This window comes from Salmo trutta, chromosome 2 (genome assembly GCF_901001165.1).
Source record: "Salmo trutta chromosome 2, fSalTru1.1, whole genome shotgun sequence".
NCBI classification, from domain to species: Eukaryota; Metazoa; Chordata; class Actinopteri; order Salmoniformes; family Salmonidae; genus Salmo; species Salmo trutta.
The window spans coordinates 72068121-72084942 of NC_042958.1; the positions used below are offsets into that span (position 1 = coordinate 72068121).

Consider the following 16822-nt stretch of genomic DNA (forward strand, 5'->3'; position numbering starts at 1 on the left):
GGGTGTGTCTGTGGCAGCTCTTCTCTCCTCCACACGGTGTGTTGTGCGCTGCCCCCTTGTTTATGCTGCTGCTGCTGCTGCAGAGCTTACTCCCAGAATCTCTGCCTCCTCTTTCTTTCTCTTGCTCTCTCTCTCTCTCTCTCTCTCTCTCTCTCTCTCTCACTCTCTCTCCCTCTCCCTCTCCGTCTCCCTCTCTGGCATTTAACAGTGATAGGGAAGGCAGTGTGGTCTCTGCCTCTGTCTCGCTTTCACAAGCAAAAGCTTACAAGGGCGCACGCACGCAGTGTGTCAGAGAAGGGATGGGGCAGTTGTTGTTTGTCAGTCTGGAATCCTGCTGAGAGTGAAAGGGAGGAAAGCGCCGGTCGGGAGCCGTGGAGCCCACATCACTCACAGCGGAGTGAGCAAATCTTTCTATCTCTCCCAGTAGGCAGCCTTCAAGAACAGCAGCCGCATCAGTTTTTCAGAGCAGCACTCTTCCCCCTCCCCTCCTCTTTCTTGCTCTCTCTCTTTCCCTTTCTGTCGCTCACTCTCCCACTCTCACCTCCGTCGGCAATGTGGGAATGTAGCAGACTGATGTAGCAAACAAGCAACCAAGGCTTTCAGATTTTTCTACCACAATGACAGGCGGTGGACAGACAGCTGGAGAAAAACGGACAGTCCGGGAGATCTGAGGGGAAAGGGATTGGATGGGGATCAGTTGGATTTACCCTCCCCCTCTTCCGCCCCACCAGCCACATCCCGACAGATCCTCTCCCCCACTCTCTCTCCAGTTCCACTGGCTCTCTTCATGCAGGATTACCATTCACCACTACAGCTGAAACAACGCTGCACAGGGCTGCCTGGAAGGACAGCAAGGGGGAGGCTGACCCAAGGCAGGGAAGAAGACTGTAGAGGAAGCCCCTGGACTGGAGCCTATATAAAACACCTGAGAAATAAAAAGAGGGCAACCCCTTCAGAGCCACAGAGGAAAAGGAATCGAGGGCCGTGGATTAGAGTGCCATTGAGAAGCAGTGAGTTGGAGCCGCAGAGGAGGTTTGTTTCTCATTGACACACACAGGATTTACAGCTATGGTCTGAAGCTTGCCACACCGTGGATCGATGTCCTCCTGCCTGCCTTTTTCTTCAGCTTTTTTGCTCATACGGGAGTGAAGTATCTTGGGATTTACCGTTGTTTCGTTACCATCTAACTACAGCGAGGCTCACCCCCTCCGTTCAGCACCCTCACCTGTACATGTCCAACCTGTGTGTCTGTTTGTTTCTGTGTTTGTTTGTGTGTGTACTTAGCTAGCTCTGCGCCAGAGGGAGTGTATATTTGCTTACGTGTGCGTCCTCGTGAGCTGCTTGGCTTGTAATTACTTGTACGTGTCTGTGGGTGCCCTCTTGTGTCTATGTGTGTGTGGGTATAAATGTAGAAATTGTGTGTGGGTGCATTGGTAAGATGCCCACTGTTGGTTCTGTTCCCCATCCCCTGTCTCGTTTGTGCCCTTTTGTCATTGGGCCTCCGGTTTGACCCCTGAACTTTGACGGCATCGGCAGGATGAGTGAGCACTCAGGAACGAGCACTCTGGGGGCCATGACCCTGGAGGAACCCGGGGACGAACAGGCCTCCCCTCGGGCCCCGGGGCCTCTTCGCTGTGGGCCCTGTGCCGTGTGGTCCCGCCAGCAAACCTGGCTGTGTGCGGTGCCCTTGGTGATGGGCTTTGTGGGCCTTGGCCTCAGTCTAATGCTGCTCAAATGGATTGTAGTGGGCTCCATTCAAGACTATCTGCCCACGGACCTTGTGGACGCCAAGGGCATAGGGCAGGATCCCATCTTTCTCTATGAACCCAGCGCCCTGCCCAAACGACCAGACACTATGACCACGACTTCCACCACCAACCCTCTAGCGTCTGATGGCACAGCCCCAGCCCCGAGAACTCGATTTGCGCCGCCCTCCAACCACTCGGCCCCGCACCTCCACAACCGGATCGGCAGTGGCACCCACGTGATGGGCACCACCACCACTACCCGCACCACTCGACTTGTCCCGCCCGGGGGTAAAGAGGTGACCCCGCACAGCACCACGGTACAGCAGAACGGCAACACGGGAAACGGTCGTAAGGATAAGGACCCCCCGAACTCACGACCTAGTCCAACATCCACAACTACCAAAGCCACAACCAAGGTGCAATCGCCCACTTCTCCGCCATCGCCCCCAGCCAAGCCCACCGGGCGCTGGAACCCTGGACGCTCTGTGAAAGGTCCAGCCACACGCCCACACCACCGCTTCAGAACACGTAAGTCTGTCTTTCTTAAAGGGAGGGTGTGTTTGTGTCTGTGTGTGCAAATGGCACAAATGTTCCACAAGAGCTCAAGCGTTTGTTTTATCTAGCAAATATCATTGGAGTGCTGGTGGAGCTGGTGTTCAATTACCATACATTAATGTATTGCTGCTGAATAAGAAAAACCCCACAAAAGGCTACTTTGTATAAACCATAGTCTAAATATGTGCCGTATAAAGATGATCTCCTCTAACGACATGAAAGGAGGCACTCATGCAACGTAATGGCATTCACACTGTGGCATTCATTAGCCAGTCCCTCCAGGATTTCGTGGGGATTTTCTGTGATATTTGTGGGCATAAATGCTTTATTTAGATGTGCCAATTCTGACATTTTGCATGGCAATATGCAATGATTTTGTCCAATTAGTTTGTTGACGTATGGCTTGAATGAAACATATTATGCAGTAAATGTGCAGAGCTCTCTTTTTGTGCTGCGATGCTATAATATTGCACTTTTATGCTATAATATTGCAATGATTTTACTGGTTTATGCAGAAATAGTGTGGTGATTGGTAAAATGTCCAAGCCCTTGCATAATATGCAGAGAATTGTTGATTTATCAAAAAAATGCTATCTCAGAATCGCGGAATCCTGGAGGGACTGAACAGAAATATGGAGGCACTTGATTTCCTTCTCATCTTTATCTTTGACTTGTGCATTAACGCAATAAGAATCTCTGCTCCTGCAGGCTCCACGCACTTGATATTAGTGTCATAAAAAAATGGTTGCTGCTATCTCTGTGGCTCTATGATGGGTCCTGTTTCTCAGCTGAACACGGGGGACACGAAAGCTTCTTAGACAAACGCTGTGACTGTGGACAACATATCCCTGTTTTGGAAAACAAATATGGAGGAGGGAGAGAGGAGGAAACCGGGAAGCTCTCACCTCCTGTCTGCCTGTATCAGATAGCTAGGCAAAGATCCCATTTAGATAAGTGACGATATGAGCACTGCCGCAAGTGCAGAAGAGAGACTGCAGGACATACCATGGACAGAGAGAGGAGAGGGAGGAAAATAGAGGTAGGGAAGATAGAGAGAGTTAGGAGTGGGAATAAGAGAGAGCGTTTGAGTGAGAGGGGAGGGAGGGAGAGAGGAGTGTGTGTGAGAGAGAGGGGAGGGAGAGAGAGGGGAGGGAATAAGAGGGACATACACAGAGAGAGAGCGAGTAGAGAAGGAAAGGGAGTTGGTGGCATTATTTAGGCTATTACTCCAGGGACATTTTTTTTAAATCAAAAGTTACTTATTTTTGTTTTATGTGAAAGAGTGTGTGAGAAAGTATGTATGCTTGCATGCATATATTTACTTTATGTTTGTGTCTATGCATTAATGTAGTTTCTTGCTTACTTTTCCTTTGATTGCATTTTCATAAGGAATTTCAAATCCAGGACATAAATATCCTATTGGTCTATTAATAAAGCACATACTTCTGTATATTTTCACATAATTTACAGTTAGTAGCAGTACACAAGATGGAATGGAAATGTATTACTAATTGATTTAAATTTTGTCATGAAAAAGAGGGTTTCAGTTTATTCATGCAACAAGTAAATTATCAAACCCATTCAGTGTTCTCTGTCAATATTAATTAATTATTTGAACATCACAAGTGTTCGTCTGAATTACAGTTTGGCATTGAAATATAGAATATGATCAAAACAAAGACGTTTACAGTAAGGCAACTCAACACCTTCATTTTGACGTGAACAACAAACCTTTGGGCAAAACTGGTTAAATGGCGACAGTTTTGCTGTTGAAAATACATCATTTCAAAAAATGTTGCTTACTGGAAATCAATGATATTCATTCTTAATTGTTAGACACTGTGACGAAGTGAGATGAAGATCCGCTAGCCTAACCCTAAGGGCAAGATTTTCATCTTGACTGACTTTAGTTGAATATGAAACTCCATTAATGTATGTATAAATCGGGAGACGCTGTGCATGGCTGATGATGTCAGTTATGCAAGACATTGCAAATGGGGGGGCTGTCTGCATATAGACTACATATTCTATGACATGGGTGGAGACTTCACAGAGAATAACATTTAGTCAAGCCTCTTTCCCATGGGATTTCAGGTGAGACCTGAGGTTTGGAGTTAATATATAGTCCCAGCAGGCTGGCTTGGAACATCATAAAAACTTTATTTTCCGGTTAAAAGGTTTCAGGTTGAGGAGGTGTCACATAACCAGATTACAACTAGCTAAATATGTACATATCTGACGTGTTTGAAAAAGTAATCTTACGACCAGTATACAACCTTACCATGACGAGGTGAGAACACGTCAGGTTGATGTGACTGATGTCATTGTGGCTGGTAGCCTAGTGGTTAAGAGCGTTGGGCCAGTAACCAAAAGGTACAGCATACAGGAAGGTATAATATTTGCACATTGATATATTAGCAGAACACTGCTTCTACTGTATTATGTGAAGTATGAAACTGCCACACTTGAAAGTTATCAAAAAACTTTATTTAGAATATCTACATAAATTTAGCAATTGCATTCTTCTCATTTTACTCTGTAGGCTACAGATGATACAAAGCTTCATCCTGGAGGAAGCTATGAATTGGTTAGTAGCGTACAGAGCAGTGGTGATTTTAGCATGTAAATCTGGGGGGGCAAACTCCCCCAAAAATTGGGGATGCACGCCAGCAAAGCCACTACACAACACAACACTAAACAATGCATTAATTTCACTATAATGGTGACAAGCGGTGCGCACAAACTGTTTAGGCCTACATAAAGCTGTCCCAATAGCAGAGCTTTCTTTCCAGCACAATGGAGTGAATCCTTCCAACCGCTACGTCTGGCTATCAGAAGAGCCTTGTCTGGCAGCGAAACAGTTCATTCAGTCTCGTTTACTGCCTTTTTAAAAAAACAGCTGATATGGCTGACTTGCTTAAATGAATGTGGTTCCTACGGACATTTGAGATGTACAAACTATGGCATAAGTGAACGATGAGCGGATAACAGGCATTCCGTAATTTCGATTAAGACATTAATGAGCAAGCTAAGATGAAAGTAGCCAATATAACTATGTGTTCAGCACTTTTGAAATGTACATGGACAGAATGCAGAACATGGGCTGCTCTTACAGTATTTTCCCTGTACACCAAGTCAGAACGGTAGGTTAAATAAAGGGGGCATATAAGCAAGCAATGAAAGCTCTTACAATATTCAATGATGACATTTCTGAAAAACAGGTTATAGGCTACATGTGCACCACCGAGTCAGAACAGTAACGTTAGGAAAAATGAAGAGCTGAAAATAGACCACATTTTTAGGGTGAGGCACATGGGCTACTAACAGCTTACTACACAACATACACTTAGTATTACTTTCTTAGATACAGTATACATATCTTCTAAACATATTACATCATTTATGCAGAAGCATATAAGACATTTTTGGACTCACCTTGTTGTGATGTGCTCACCTGAACAGGAATGTGGTGCGGTGGTCCGTCGTGGACACATTTTGTCATCAAAGAGAAAGAGGCCAGGTTTACCATTCCGAGTTGGATGACCATTCAAAGCGTTTTTTCCCAGTCTGAGCTCGTTTATTCCAGACCTTCCAATCCACTCATTGTTGAATTTGCGATTTCCAACTTGTTGTGTAATGTTTATGTCCAATGGCCGATGAGCACCGATACGTTTTATCTATCATTTCTCTTCATTATTTCTCTTCATATGACAAGGATTAAAAAGGATTTGCCAGTAGATTGTCGACTTGATTCATGATGATAACTGCTAGCTAAGATTTTGAAAGTAAGATGTTGACATGATCAGTCCAGTCATAGCTACTGTACTGTACATATAACGTGATTTGACGTCATTTTATCTGTGGCCAAAGACCTTCAGCCTTCTTGGGCACTTGTAATGTAACTATATGGCAGGATCCAAAGGGCTTACATTTTCAATGGAAGCTGCCTTGGAGCTACCTTACTCAAGAAAACAGAAAAGCGACTATGTTTGAATGCGGCTTTATTAACTCAAGGATATACAGTTGAAGTCGGAAGTTTACATAGACCTTAGCCAAATACATTTAAACTCAGTTTTTCACAATTCCTGACATTTAATCCGAGTAAAAATTCCTTGTCTTAGGTCAGTTAGGATCACCACTTCATTTTAAAAATGTGAAATGTCAGAATAATAGTAGAGAGAATGATTAATTTCAGATTTTATTTATTTCCTCATATTCCCAGTGGGTCAGAAGTTTACATGCACTCAATTAGTATTTGGTAGCAATGCCTTTAAATTGTTTAACTTGGGTCAAACGTTTCTGTTACGACTTCCACGGAAGTCGGCTCCTCTCCTTGTTCGGGCGGCATTCGGCGATTGACGTCACCGGCTTTCTAGCCATCGCTGCTCCATTTCTCATATATCCATTTGTTTTGTCTTGTTCCATTACACACCTGGTTTTCATTCCATAATCACTGCATGTATTTGGTCCTCTGTATTTAGTCCTCCATGTCTTTGTGTGTAATTGTTTATTGTTATGTGGATATTGTCAGGTGCTATACTTTTGCCATGTTCCGTGTTTTTGGCACATTATTGTTCTTATGTGCTGTCATTTTTGGACCGAAATTAAAGTGCGCCTGTTTACTACACTCTGCTCTCCTGCACCTGACTTCGCCTCCCGTACACACCCCTAACAGTTTCGGGTAGCCTTCCACATGCTTTCCACGATTAGTTGGGTGACTTTTGGCCCATTCCTCCTGACAGAGCTGGTGTAACAGAGTCAGGTTTGTAGGCCTCCTTGCTCGCACACGCTTTTTCAGTTCTGCCCACAAATGTTCTATAGGATTGAGGTCAGGGCTTTGTGATGGCCACTCCAATACCTTGACTTTGTTGTCCTTCAGCCATTTTGCCACAACTTTGGAAGTATGCTTGGAGTCATTGTCCATTTGGAAGACCCATTTGTGACCAAGCTTTAACTTCCTGACTGATGTCTTGAGATGTTGCTTCAATATATCCACATAATTTTCCTGCCTCGTGATACCATCTATTTTGTGAAGTGCACCAGTCCCTCCTGCAGCAAAGCACCCCCACAACATGACGCTGTCACCCCCGTGCTTCACGGTTGGGATGGTGTTACTCGGCTTGCAAGCCTCCCCCTTTTGCCTCCAAACATAATGATGGTCATTATGGCCAAACAGTTATATTTTTGTTTCATCAGACCCGAGGACATTTCTCCAAAAAGTACAATCTTTGTCCCCATGTGCAGTTGCAAACCGTAGTTTGGCTTTTTTATGGCGGTTTTGGAGCATTGGCTTCTTCGTTGCTGAGCGGGCTTTCAGGTTATGTCCATATAGGACTCATTTTACTGTGGATATAGATACTTTTGCACCTGTTTACTCCAGCATCTTCACAAGGTCCTTTGCTGTTGTTCTGGGATTGATTTGCATTTTTTCGCACCAAAGTACGTTCATCTCTAGGAGACATAATGCGTCTCCTTCCTGAGCGGTATGATGGCTGCGTGGTTCATTGATGTTTATACTTGCATACTATTGTTTGTACAGATCAACGTGGTACCTTCAGGCATTTGGAAATTGCTCCCAAGGATGAACCAGACCAGTTTCATTTCTGAGGTCTTGGCTGATTTCTTTTGATTTTCCCATGATGTCAAGCAAAGAGGCATTGAGTTTGAAGGTAGGCCTTGAAATACATCCATAGGTACACCTCCAATTGACTCCAATGATGTCAAGTAGCTAACAGAAGCTTCTAAAGCCATGACATCATTTTCTGGAATTTTCCAAGCTGTTTAAAGGCACAGTCAACTTAGTGTATGTAAACTTCTGGAATTGTGATACGGTGAGTTATAAGTGAAATAATCTGTCTGTAAACAATTGTTGGAAAAATGACTTGTGTCATGCACAAAGTAGATGTCCTAACAGACTTGCCAAAACTATAGTTTGTCATCAAGAAATTTGTGGAGTGGTTGAAAAGCGAGTTTTAATGACTCCAACCTAAGTGTATATAAACTTCCGACCTTAACTCTCTCTCTCTCTCTCTCTCTCTATATATATATATATATATATAAAATATAAAAATGTGGGGCTCAAAACAGGTGGGGCAGAGAATGACGAGTCACCACTGCTACAGAGTGGTATAAGAAGAGTGCCAGCCTCCTGCATCACACATCTGCCTGTAGTTGCTGATTACTGGCCTCTGCCTGCTGGACCAATGGGCTAAGGCAACTCTGTCATATCCAGAGTGAAGTGTCATGCACTCCACCGCTCCTACCACCTGACTGCACGGGTCCATAACCTGTAATACATTACATAGAATATATGGAAGGGACTTCACCCACTGGAGTTTTGATGACTTAACCTCACCCGAGAGCTGTGCATGTCAGCGTGTGGTTAGACAGCCAAATCCTTAAGATTTGGAAAAATTGACAAATAGAATGCCATTCTATTTATGGTTAGATAGCTGAAGTTGTACTCTATACACACCTTATTTTTATTTGCTTGGTAAGTGTTTACATACTGTCTGTATAGGCACATTGGTATGATATTTACAGCATAACATTTTAGTCTTTGTTACACAATTACACTCATAGATTCTCTTGTTTATAACACTCAAGCAGGATGATGTTTGTGCAATGTCCACATGTAACCTACACAATATTAGTAGTTCTAGAATTTGTCCCCCGTGAAAGATCTGACAGAAGAAGAGACGAGACGAGAAAAAACTTGCCAGTTGTAGAATATTGTGTTGTAGGACAGCTGAGCTGACTCAAGACCAGGCATTCAACTCGCCGTTGATACCGTTTCCTTGTTAAAATGTCTTTACATGACGTGATGAAACATTGAAACTAAGTTGCAAGCTACTTTCGTAGCAAGGTGTTGTAGAATGATTGTCTAATAAAACTCATTTCAGATGGACTAGCGTCCATCTTTGTTGTAGTACTTGGAAGTTAAAATTTCTGTTCGGGTAGCCTAGTGGTTAGAGCGTTGGACTAATAACCGAAAGGTTGCAAGTTCAAATCCCCGAGCTGACAAGGTACAAATCTGTCATGACACCCACCCTCTATTCAAGAGTATGTTGTGTCTCAAACAATGGTGGGCACAACACAAACACCTCAGATGGTGTAAATTGGATCTTAGATACCACATAGAGTATGTGAAAAATCTGTTTTTTTATTATTTATATAAAAGGTAAAAAAATGAAAATATGTATTAATATTTTTGGGGGGAATTGATGAAACAGTTTGACAACCCTGTTTGTAAGCTTTTAAATGATATAAGACTCAACCATTTATCTTTTCCAGTGATGAAGACATGGATGTCTCATGGCAGGGCGGGGTATGCAAAATGGGTCAACTTTGAGCACCTCAATCTCCTAAATGTTTTGGCATTCAGGTCCAAAAAATCACTTCTGACCACTTCTACCATGGCCAATATGTATGGAAAGTTTTGTTCATATCAAAAGGGGTTCAGTCAAAAAGTGATTGAAATCAAATGGAACGACCCAATCTCAAATAATCTAAATATATTGTGATTGTCTTTAAACTATTATACTTCTCCATATTTTTTACATTGGATTTAGACATTTAATATAAAAATTGAGGAACAATACTGCAATTGTTTTTGTGTGTGTACAGAATGTATTTATGTTCAGGGCCAATGTAAATTCCTCTGTGATTTCTATGACTGTTAGTGAATGTATTGTAATATTTCTAGTACAAGGGCTCAGACCTCAGGGCTGTGTGTTAATGCTCAAAATATGAGGTTAAATACATGTAAAAATATATATATGTTTCCTCCTAAATTTCTTATATCACTCAGATATAAGAGAGACACTTCAAAACAAACTTAGTTTTGATATGTAGTAAATCTGATATTCAATGCGCTTGTAAGGCCCAATTTTTTTTCTCCATCAAATATATATTTTGGGGTGAATACTTCAAGGGGTCTTAACATTCTAAATGAAATAGCTAAAGGATCCATGGTATGACCTTCAATTCCATATAGCTTAGTAGAACCCCTCAACCCCCCAGCCTTAGACTGTTTAGTGCCAAAAATAATGTGTTAAATACATGTTACAAAAAGAGAAAAAGTTTCCTAATCTGTTTTATGTCTCTCAGATATAGGAGAGACACTTCAGAAAAAACTTGCTTTTGATATTTTTGGGGGAGTATCTGTTATTCTATGTAGTGAATCTGTTATTCAATGCGTTTGTATCGGCTCATAGCAGTAAGGCCCAAAAATATTTTTCATCAAAAAATATATATTTTTTGGATATTTCAAGGGGTCTTAACATTCTAAATCAAATAGCTAAATGATCCTTGGTATGATCTTCTAAAAACCATTCCATATAGCTTAGTAGACCCCCCCCTCCCCCTCCCCCAGCTTAGACAGAGTTTAGACTCTGATGGTTTAATAGAAGGAACCATGAATTCTGCTCTGTGAGCTACAGCTGAAGTGCAGCTGGGTCATGCAGCAAGACAATGATCAAAAACACACAATCAAGTCTACATGAACATTTTTAAAAAGCAACACATTTGAAGTTTTGGAATGACCTAGTCAAAGTCCTGACCTAATTCCAATTGAGATGGTGTGGCAGGAGTTGAAACAAACAGTTTATGCTTGAAAACCCACAAATGTCGCTGAGTTACAGCAGTTCTGCATGTAAGAGTGGGTCAAAATTCCTCCACAGCGATGTGAGTGACTGATCAACAACTAGAGGAAGCGTTTGGTTGGAGTCATTGCAGCTAAAGGTGTCACAACCAGTTCTTGAGTGTAAGGGGGCAAATACTTTTTTGTTGGATAACTTTGTTTATGTAATAAATGAAATAAGTATGTAATTGTTGTGTTATTTGTTCACTCAGGTTTTGGTTGAAGATCTGATAACATTCAGTATCAAAAATACGGCAAATTAGAGAAAATTAGAAAGGGGGCAAATACTTTTTCACGGCACTGTATCTCTATGGTGTCAATTTGTTTATTTGTTATTGTTTCAGTTTGGACAATTTTGATTTATTTTGGAATTTAAAGAATCCCAATAGCTAGCATATGTCTGGCTATCTTTCACTTGGACAGATGTACATCGCCGCAAAAATATATTTTAGTCCCAAAACCATACTTTTTCTTGATATACTAGATGCTCGGTTGTGACGCTTCTTAAAAGATTTACCAACTTGCTCACTCATTTTCTCTAAAATGTTTGCAGACAGACTACTCACCATGTGGCCATGCTGGAGAAGGGTGCAATCCCATAATCTGGTGATATTTGTAGTGATGCTTTTATTTTGTGTGTTTCAGTAGTGATATCAATAGTGTTGAAATAAATACAAAACGTTTGCTTTATTTTTGAACATGAAGATTAGGAGTCAGGGTTTGGGAGAGCCACCTACCTCTCAATACTAATAGGTGTATAAACTGACTTTGTAAATTATGTTTGCTATTGCCTTTGATTGAAATTGAACATATTTGACATGATTCAGGAAACAAGGCTCATGTTGCAAGTCAGACTTCACAGAAAAGCCTTTTGAACAGAATTTTTTATTTTTATCAAAATGCGTTTTTTTGCAAGAAATGCCTTCTTGAACATGTGAACTTTCATGTGCCTTAATAACAAACTTGTATGCCATCTGTAAATACGAATTAAATTGTTAAATTACGAGCCTTGTTGGTTAAGCCACAGAAAAAGCTACAACCTTTCCACTAGCCATGATTGGCTAAGAGTGGGCTGGACATGCCGAGAGAGGATTCGTCTGTCATATTGAAGGCTGCTGTCTATTTGAGCTCGTCAGTCTGCATTGGTAATCCTGTCGAACACGGCTTTTTAAAAATGTATTGTGTAGTGGAGCTGCATAAGTGTTGCTCTCCACTTTCTGGAGGATCAAGATTTGAAATCAGCGGAATTAGAGTATGATAGCTAAAGAGATGGAGAAAACACCTGTCTCCGGATTACATCTTCAAAATAAGGGCAATTGTGGTATGGCATTCCTGGCAGGGAGACGCATCCATCATGCATGATGATGTATACAGGTAAGATAGACTAGCTTCTAATTTTGACAGAAAGTGGTTTCATTTCAAGCTAAAATATACTGTTAGCTAGCTAGCTAACATCAGCTGGCTGGCTCCCTAGCTGAAGTTATTATTTGTTTCCCAGAGCCATTTGCTTTTCTAGTTAGAGCCTAATGTTAGCTAGCTAACATTGGACATGGTTGGTTAGCTCCCAGCACTGTGGCATTGTTGGCACTTTGTTCATTGTTGTTTAACTAGCTAACGTTAGCTGGCTGGCTCGTTAGCTAACGTTACGTGACGTGTGTCCTCTTTAACATTGTTTACCTAGCTAGGTTCATTGTTTACCTAGCTAGCTAGCTATATGTCTTAAGCTAAAGTGTACTGTTAACTAGCTAGCTAACATTAGCTGGCTGGCTCCCTAGCGGAAGTTATTATTTGTTTCCCAGAGCTGTTTGCTTTTCTAGTTAAAGCCTAATGTTAGGCATTGTTGGCACTTTGTTCATTGTTGTTTAACTAACTTACGTTAGCTGGCTGCCCTCCCCAGAGGAAAGGAAAATCCGAGATAAGACCTCTTCTTAGTCACATTTATTTCTCCTAGACATGATTAAGCACAATTCAACACCAATATGAGATTTTGACTATTTTCTCATACTTCTCAAATACTGCTCCTGAGAAATAGCCAATGATTTGTCTCACTATGATCAAGCTATAAGATCTCAAAATGTCTCACAATGTTCTTTGGTAAGTCTCATTCCAATGTTCTTAATCTGTCTCAAAACCTTCAAAGAGTGAGATAAACAGCAAGATCTAAAGATAAACTCTGTTGTCTCATTGGTGACTGTATCCAACGTCTCAAATATGTTTCAGTTATCAGTTATTATATTACCAAGTCTCAACACTCAGATCTCTTACTCAGATCCAAATAGAAGATCTTTTCTTAAGTTTCCTCACCCATTTATGACGGTGCAATTTCTCAAATATATCTAACACTACTTTTACTCTTCATCTTATTTGGATCATTTGTTTAATAAATCAAAATCTCAAAATGTTCTTATAAGTCTTATTTTGCATCAATGTAAAGTTTTGAATCAGATTTACTATATAAGGCAAAGTGGTGGTCATTTGCTCAGCTAGAATATAATTTAACCAATTCTTTTTTTATTCTTTAAATAACAGCACAATTAACTACACATCCAATGTACAGTACAAATATGTTGTGACAGTGGAGGGTATGTGTTGCTGCATCCCCAGAACCTCCCTGTGGAGTACTAGTCAATACAGTATGTTAATTAAACTACTGAAATAGAAAACAAAATATCCTAGACATGAACAAATCAAGCCATATGTTTACAAAGCATTAATAACAAACAATAAAGACAACAACGATGAATGACAAAGTAGTGTGCAGCCTTAGGCAGAACTCGCAATGCTGTTATAATGACTTTAAAGCTATCTTTTCTGTGCTTTTAAAGTAGCTTGTGCTAATATTTCTCCAGAGTATTGGGGAAATGCTCCACAAAAACAAGGCCAGGCATTGAGGATAGATCCATACAAACAACTTTGCCCAGAACCTGCTGCAGTGACAACCAACCCGTACAGGGGTTTCCAGAAGGGGCACGATATGAAAACATGTGCCACGTGTTGCATAACAGGCAGATATCTGCCCTCTCAAATACACAAACAAGTGCTAACATGGAAGAGTTGCCAGATTATTCATGTGTGAAAAAGAACTCAACTTGGGCATACTTGATCTGTGTCCCATTACAATATACAACAGTGAAGTTGTTTCTTTTTTTGTCTTTCTTGTAATGTCTGGATGTGAGCTGTGTTCTACCAACCTGAGCCTGTTTAAAGGCTCTCAGAGTTCTATTTTGAATGGGGTGACCTACACACTCCTCCAAGGCAGTCAGATTGTCTTCCTCAAGTTGAAACACACTTGCTCTGATCACACTTGTCATGACGTTGGCCTCTTTGGGTAAGGTTAGACAGTTGGCCCCCTCCCCTTTGTACCATCCCCCCAACCTACCTTCCCCCCCAACCCAGGCCCTGTGTGAAAGGGTTGTAAAAACTCTGAGGAGAATCTACTACCACATGTTTCATAGAGAGACAAAGGAAATTCTTCCAACTCATAGAATTGGAGAACCGAGCGACATGTGTGTTCTGGAGAGGGTATGGAAGATTGGTGAAGAATCCAGCTACGAACTGGTCCGCTTGGTACCATTTTGTGATACTCAGAAGAGACAATATAGCCATATTACCATAAAACTGTTTATATAATAGCCTCAGCGATGAGACTTGAATCCACATGGTTGTATAAAATGTATTAATAAGGATAAAGCTATTTGTAATACATTGAGATGCTATGTACTGATGTTAATGTGATAGAATTGTATTTCTGTAACCAAGTCTAACTCAGTCATAGGCACGCCCCCAGGGACACATACAGGACCAGGCATCATTTGACAAGCCTGTTCAAGGGTCACGATAAAACCCACCCTGATTTACATTTCTCCAGACCAGGCCTCCACTCCATTGCGAGTTGGCCCATAGGTTTGACCATCCAAGTACTCTACTGAAAGTGAACTATACCACGTGGTTAACTTTTAGACTATCGAGACCGACAGAATAAGAACAAGTCTTTGATATTAATTATTAGTCTGCAGCTAAGTAAATTATATCATCGAACGCGAAGACCAACGAAACATCCATTCTATAACGACATTAATGAATGTCGCTTTGAAAGATCCATTCTAACCGAGAGAGAGAGAGAGAGAACTCTCCATCAGAACAGAACTCTTCAACAAGGATCCCGACGACACTGAGCGTAAATATATATTGATTGCAATTGTTCCCGAATGAGTGAGCGTTCAATTGTCAATTGTAATATTAATGAACTCTGTAGGTGTGCATCCTCAGCTGACTTTTATGATCCATTGTTCAACAGGCCGACCTGCCTGTTAGCCCATTAGGGCACATTACGCTACCAATCCTTTGTGACGATAATTACTGTTTGTATGTTTTCTGTTAATTACTTAGTGTAGTAAATAAATGATTTTAAGACAATTGATGTATGGATGATTTTAGTAAAGACTGGGTTCGTGCAGATACAACAATTTACGACGTTTGGAATGAGACTGGACTAGAGGTAAAACGTTACACGTTCCAGCAATGGTCAAAACTTTGCATAGAAAAGACTTTGAGGTCTTCCTGTATCTAACAAAAACACAATGCTCTTCAAGCTTATGTAAAGTGTTGCTTAAAGGCTTCAGGAATGTCAACATGGAAGGTTTGGAGTCCCCAAACCAAAGTCCAGCAAAAATCATATTTTCCCTTTTAGTGCGTTCACTGTAGCTCAACTCATTAATGATACAATAAAATAGCCAGACTGAGAATTTCGACAATTTAAAAATAGGCACTCCATCAGTGTTCCAGGTAAATTATATATTTCTAGGATCTCTTAATGGCCCACCGACAGCTGCATATTTTCTGTACACCTCTCCATCATATACATCCTCATTGTTATCTCTTCCCTTTTTCTGCCTCTTGAATCTGAAATTCAGTTTTTCTTTGAAACCCTCTTTTGCAAACAGCACCTGCAGTTGCTCCTCGATAGAAACTTAAATAAAAGATGTTGCTTTCTCTTTCAGCACATTGGCACCACAAGATTGACATACGCTATCATCCTTCTCAACTAAAACCAAATAATGACTACAATACTTGTGCAAGATATAGGATACTGCAGCAGAGTATGGGAAAAATTCTCTGAATTTGTGTATGCTGCTCAAACAATCTGTGTTAAATTGCTCTGGACAAAGCAACGTAATCAGTTTCAGTAAGTCAATGAGGGCCTTTCCAGTGACTTTGTGACAATTTATATATATCATTATGATAAGAAGGCACTCAGCAACAGTTGTAAGGGCATTGTCATAGAGTGCTTGTTCCACATTAATCACTGAATCCTCCTTGCATGTTGAGGGAGCTCCATCTCTGCCAGCAACACTTTCAAATTCCTCATCCCAGTTTACACAATCATCCTCCCTGGTATCATTAAATTCCTCATCCCAGTTTACACAATCATCAAAGGCAGACTCCTCCATGGTATCATGAAACTCCTCATCCCAGTTTAGTCCATCACTCCTTCATGGCAAGAGACTCCTCTTCAAAAACATCCCAATCTTCCTCAATGTGAATTTCCTCAATAGTTTGCTCTGTATATGAGGCTTCTGGTCTTGGGTTGGAATGCTCAATCTGTTGTGATGAACCTGTGAACAAGTGAAAACAATGTATATGAAAACAACAAACTAAATACAATAACTAATCTTTACATCTACAAAATTGATAGATTAGGTCCTAAATATTAAATGTTTATATTTCTGACAGAATTAATCTTTCAAATCATCTTGTACATTTTGTTGCCATACAATAAAGCTACACTGTATTTGTGAAAACCTGTGTGTGTAGCACATGTGCAAGCATGCCTGTGGATGTGATACACCTGAGGTGCAATTGTGTTTTCACCATAATT

The 16822-nt window shown here is 41.1% G+C and overlaps 1 protein-coding gene across 1 annotated transcript in view; it reads left to right on the forward strand.

Annotated features, from left to right (window-relative positions):
- Nucleotides 1-220: 220 nt before the first annotated feature.
- nrg3b (neuregulin 3b) overlaps nt 221-16822 on the forward strand; it is a 428509-nt gene continuing 411907 nt past the window's right edge. The window contains exon 1 of the mRNA XM_029714064.1: nt 221-2276. Coding sequence (XP_029569924.1) covers nt 1538-2276 — 739 coding nt within the window. The 5' untranslated portion in view covers nt 221-1537. The remainder of the gene's footprint in view (nt 2277-16822) is intronic.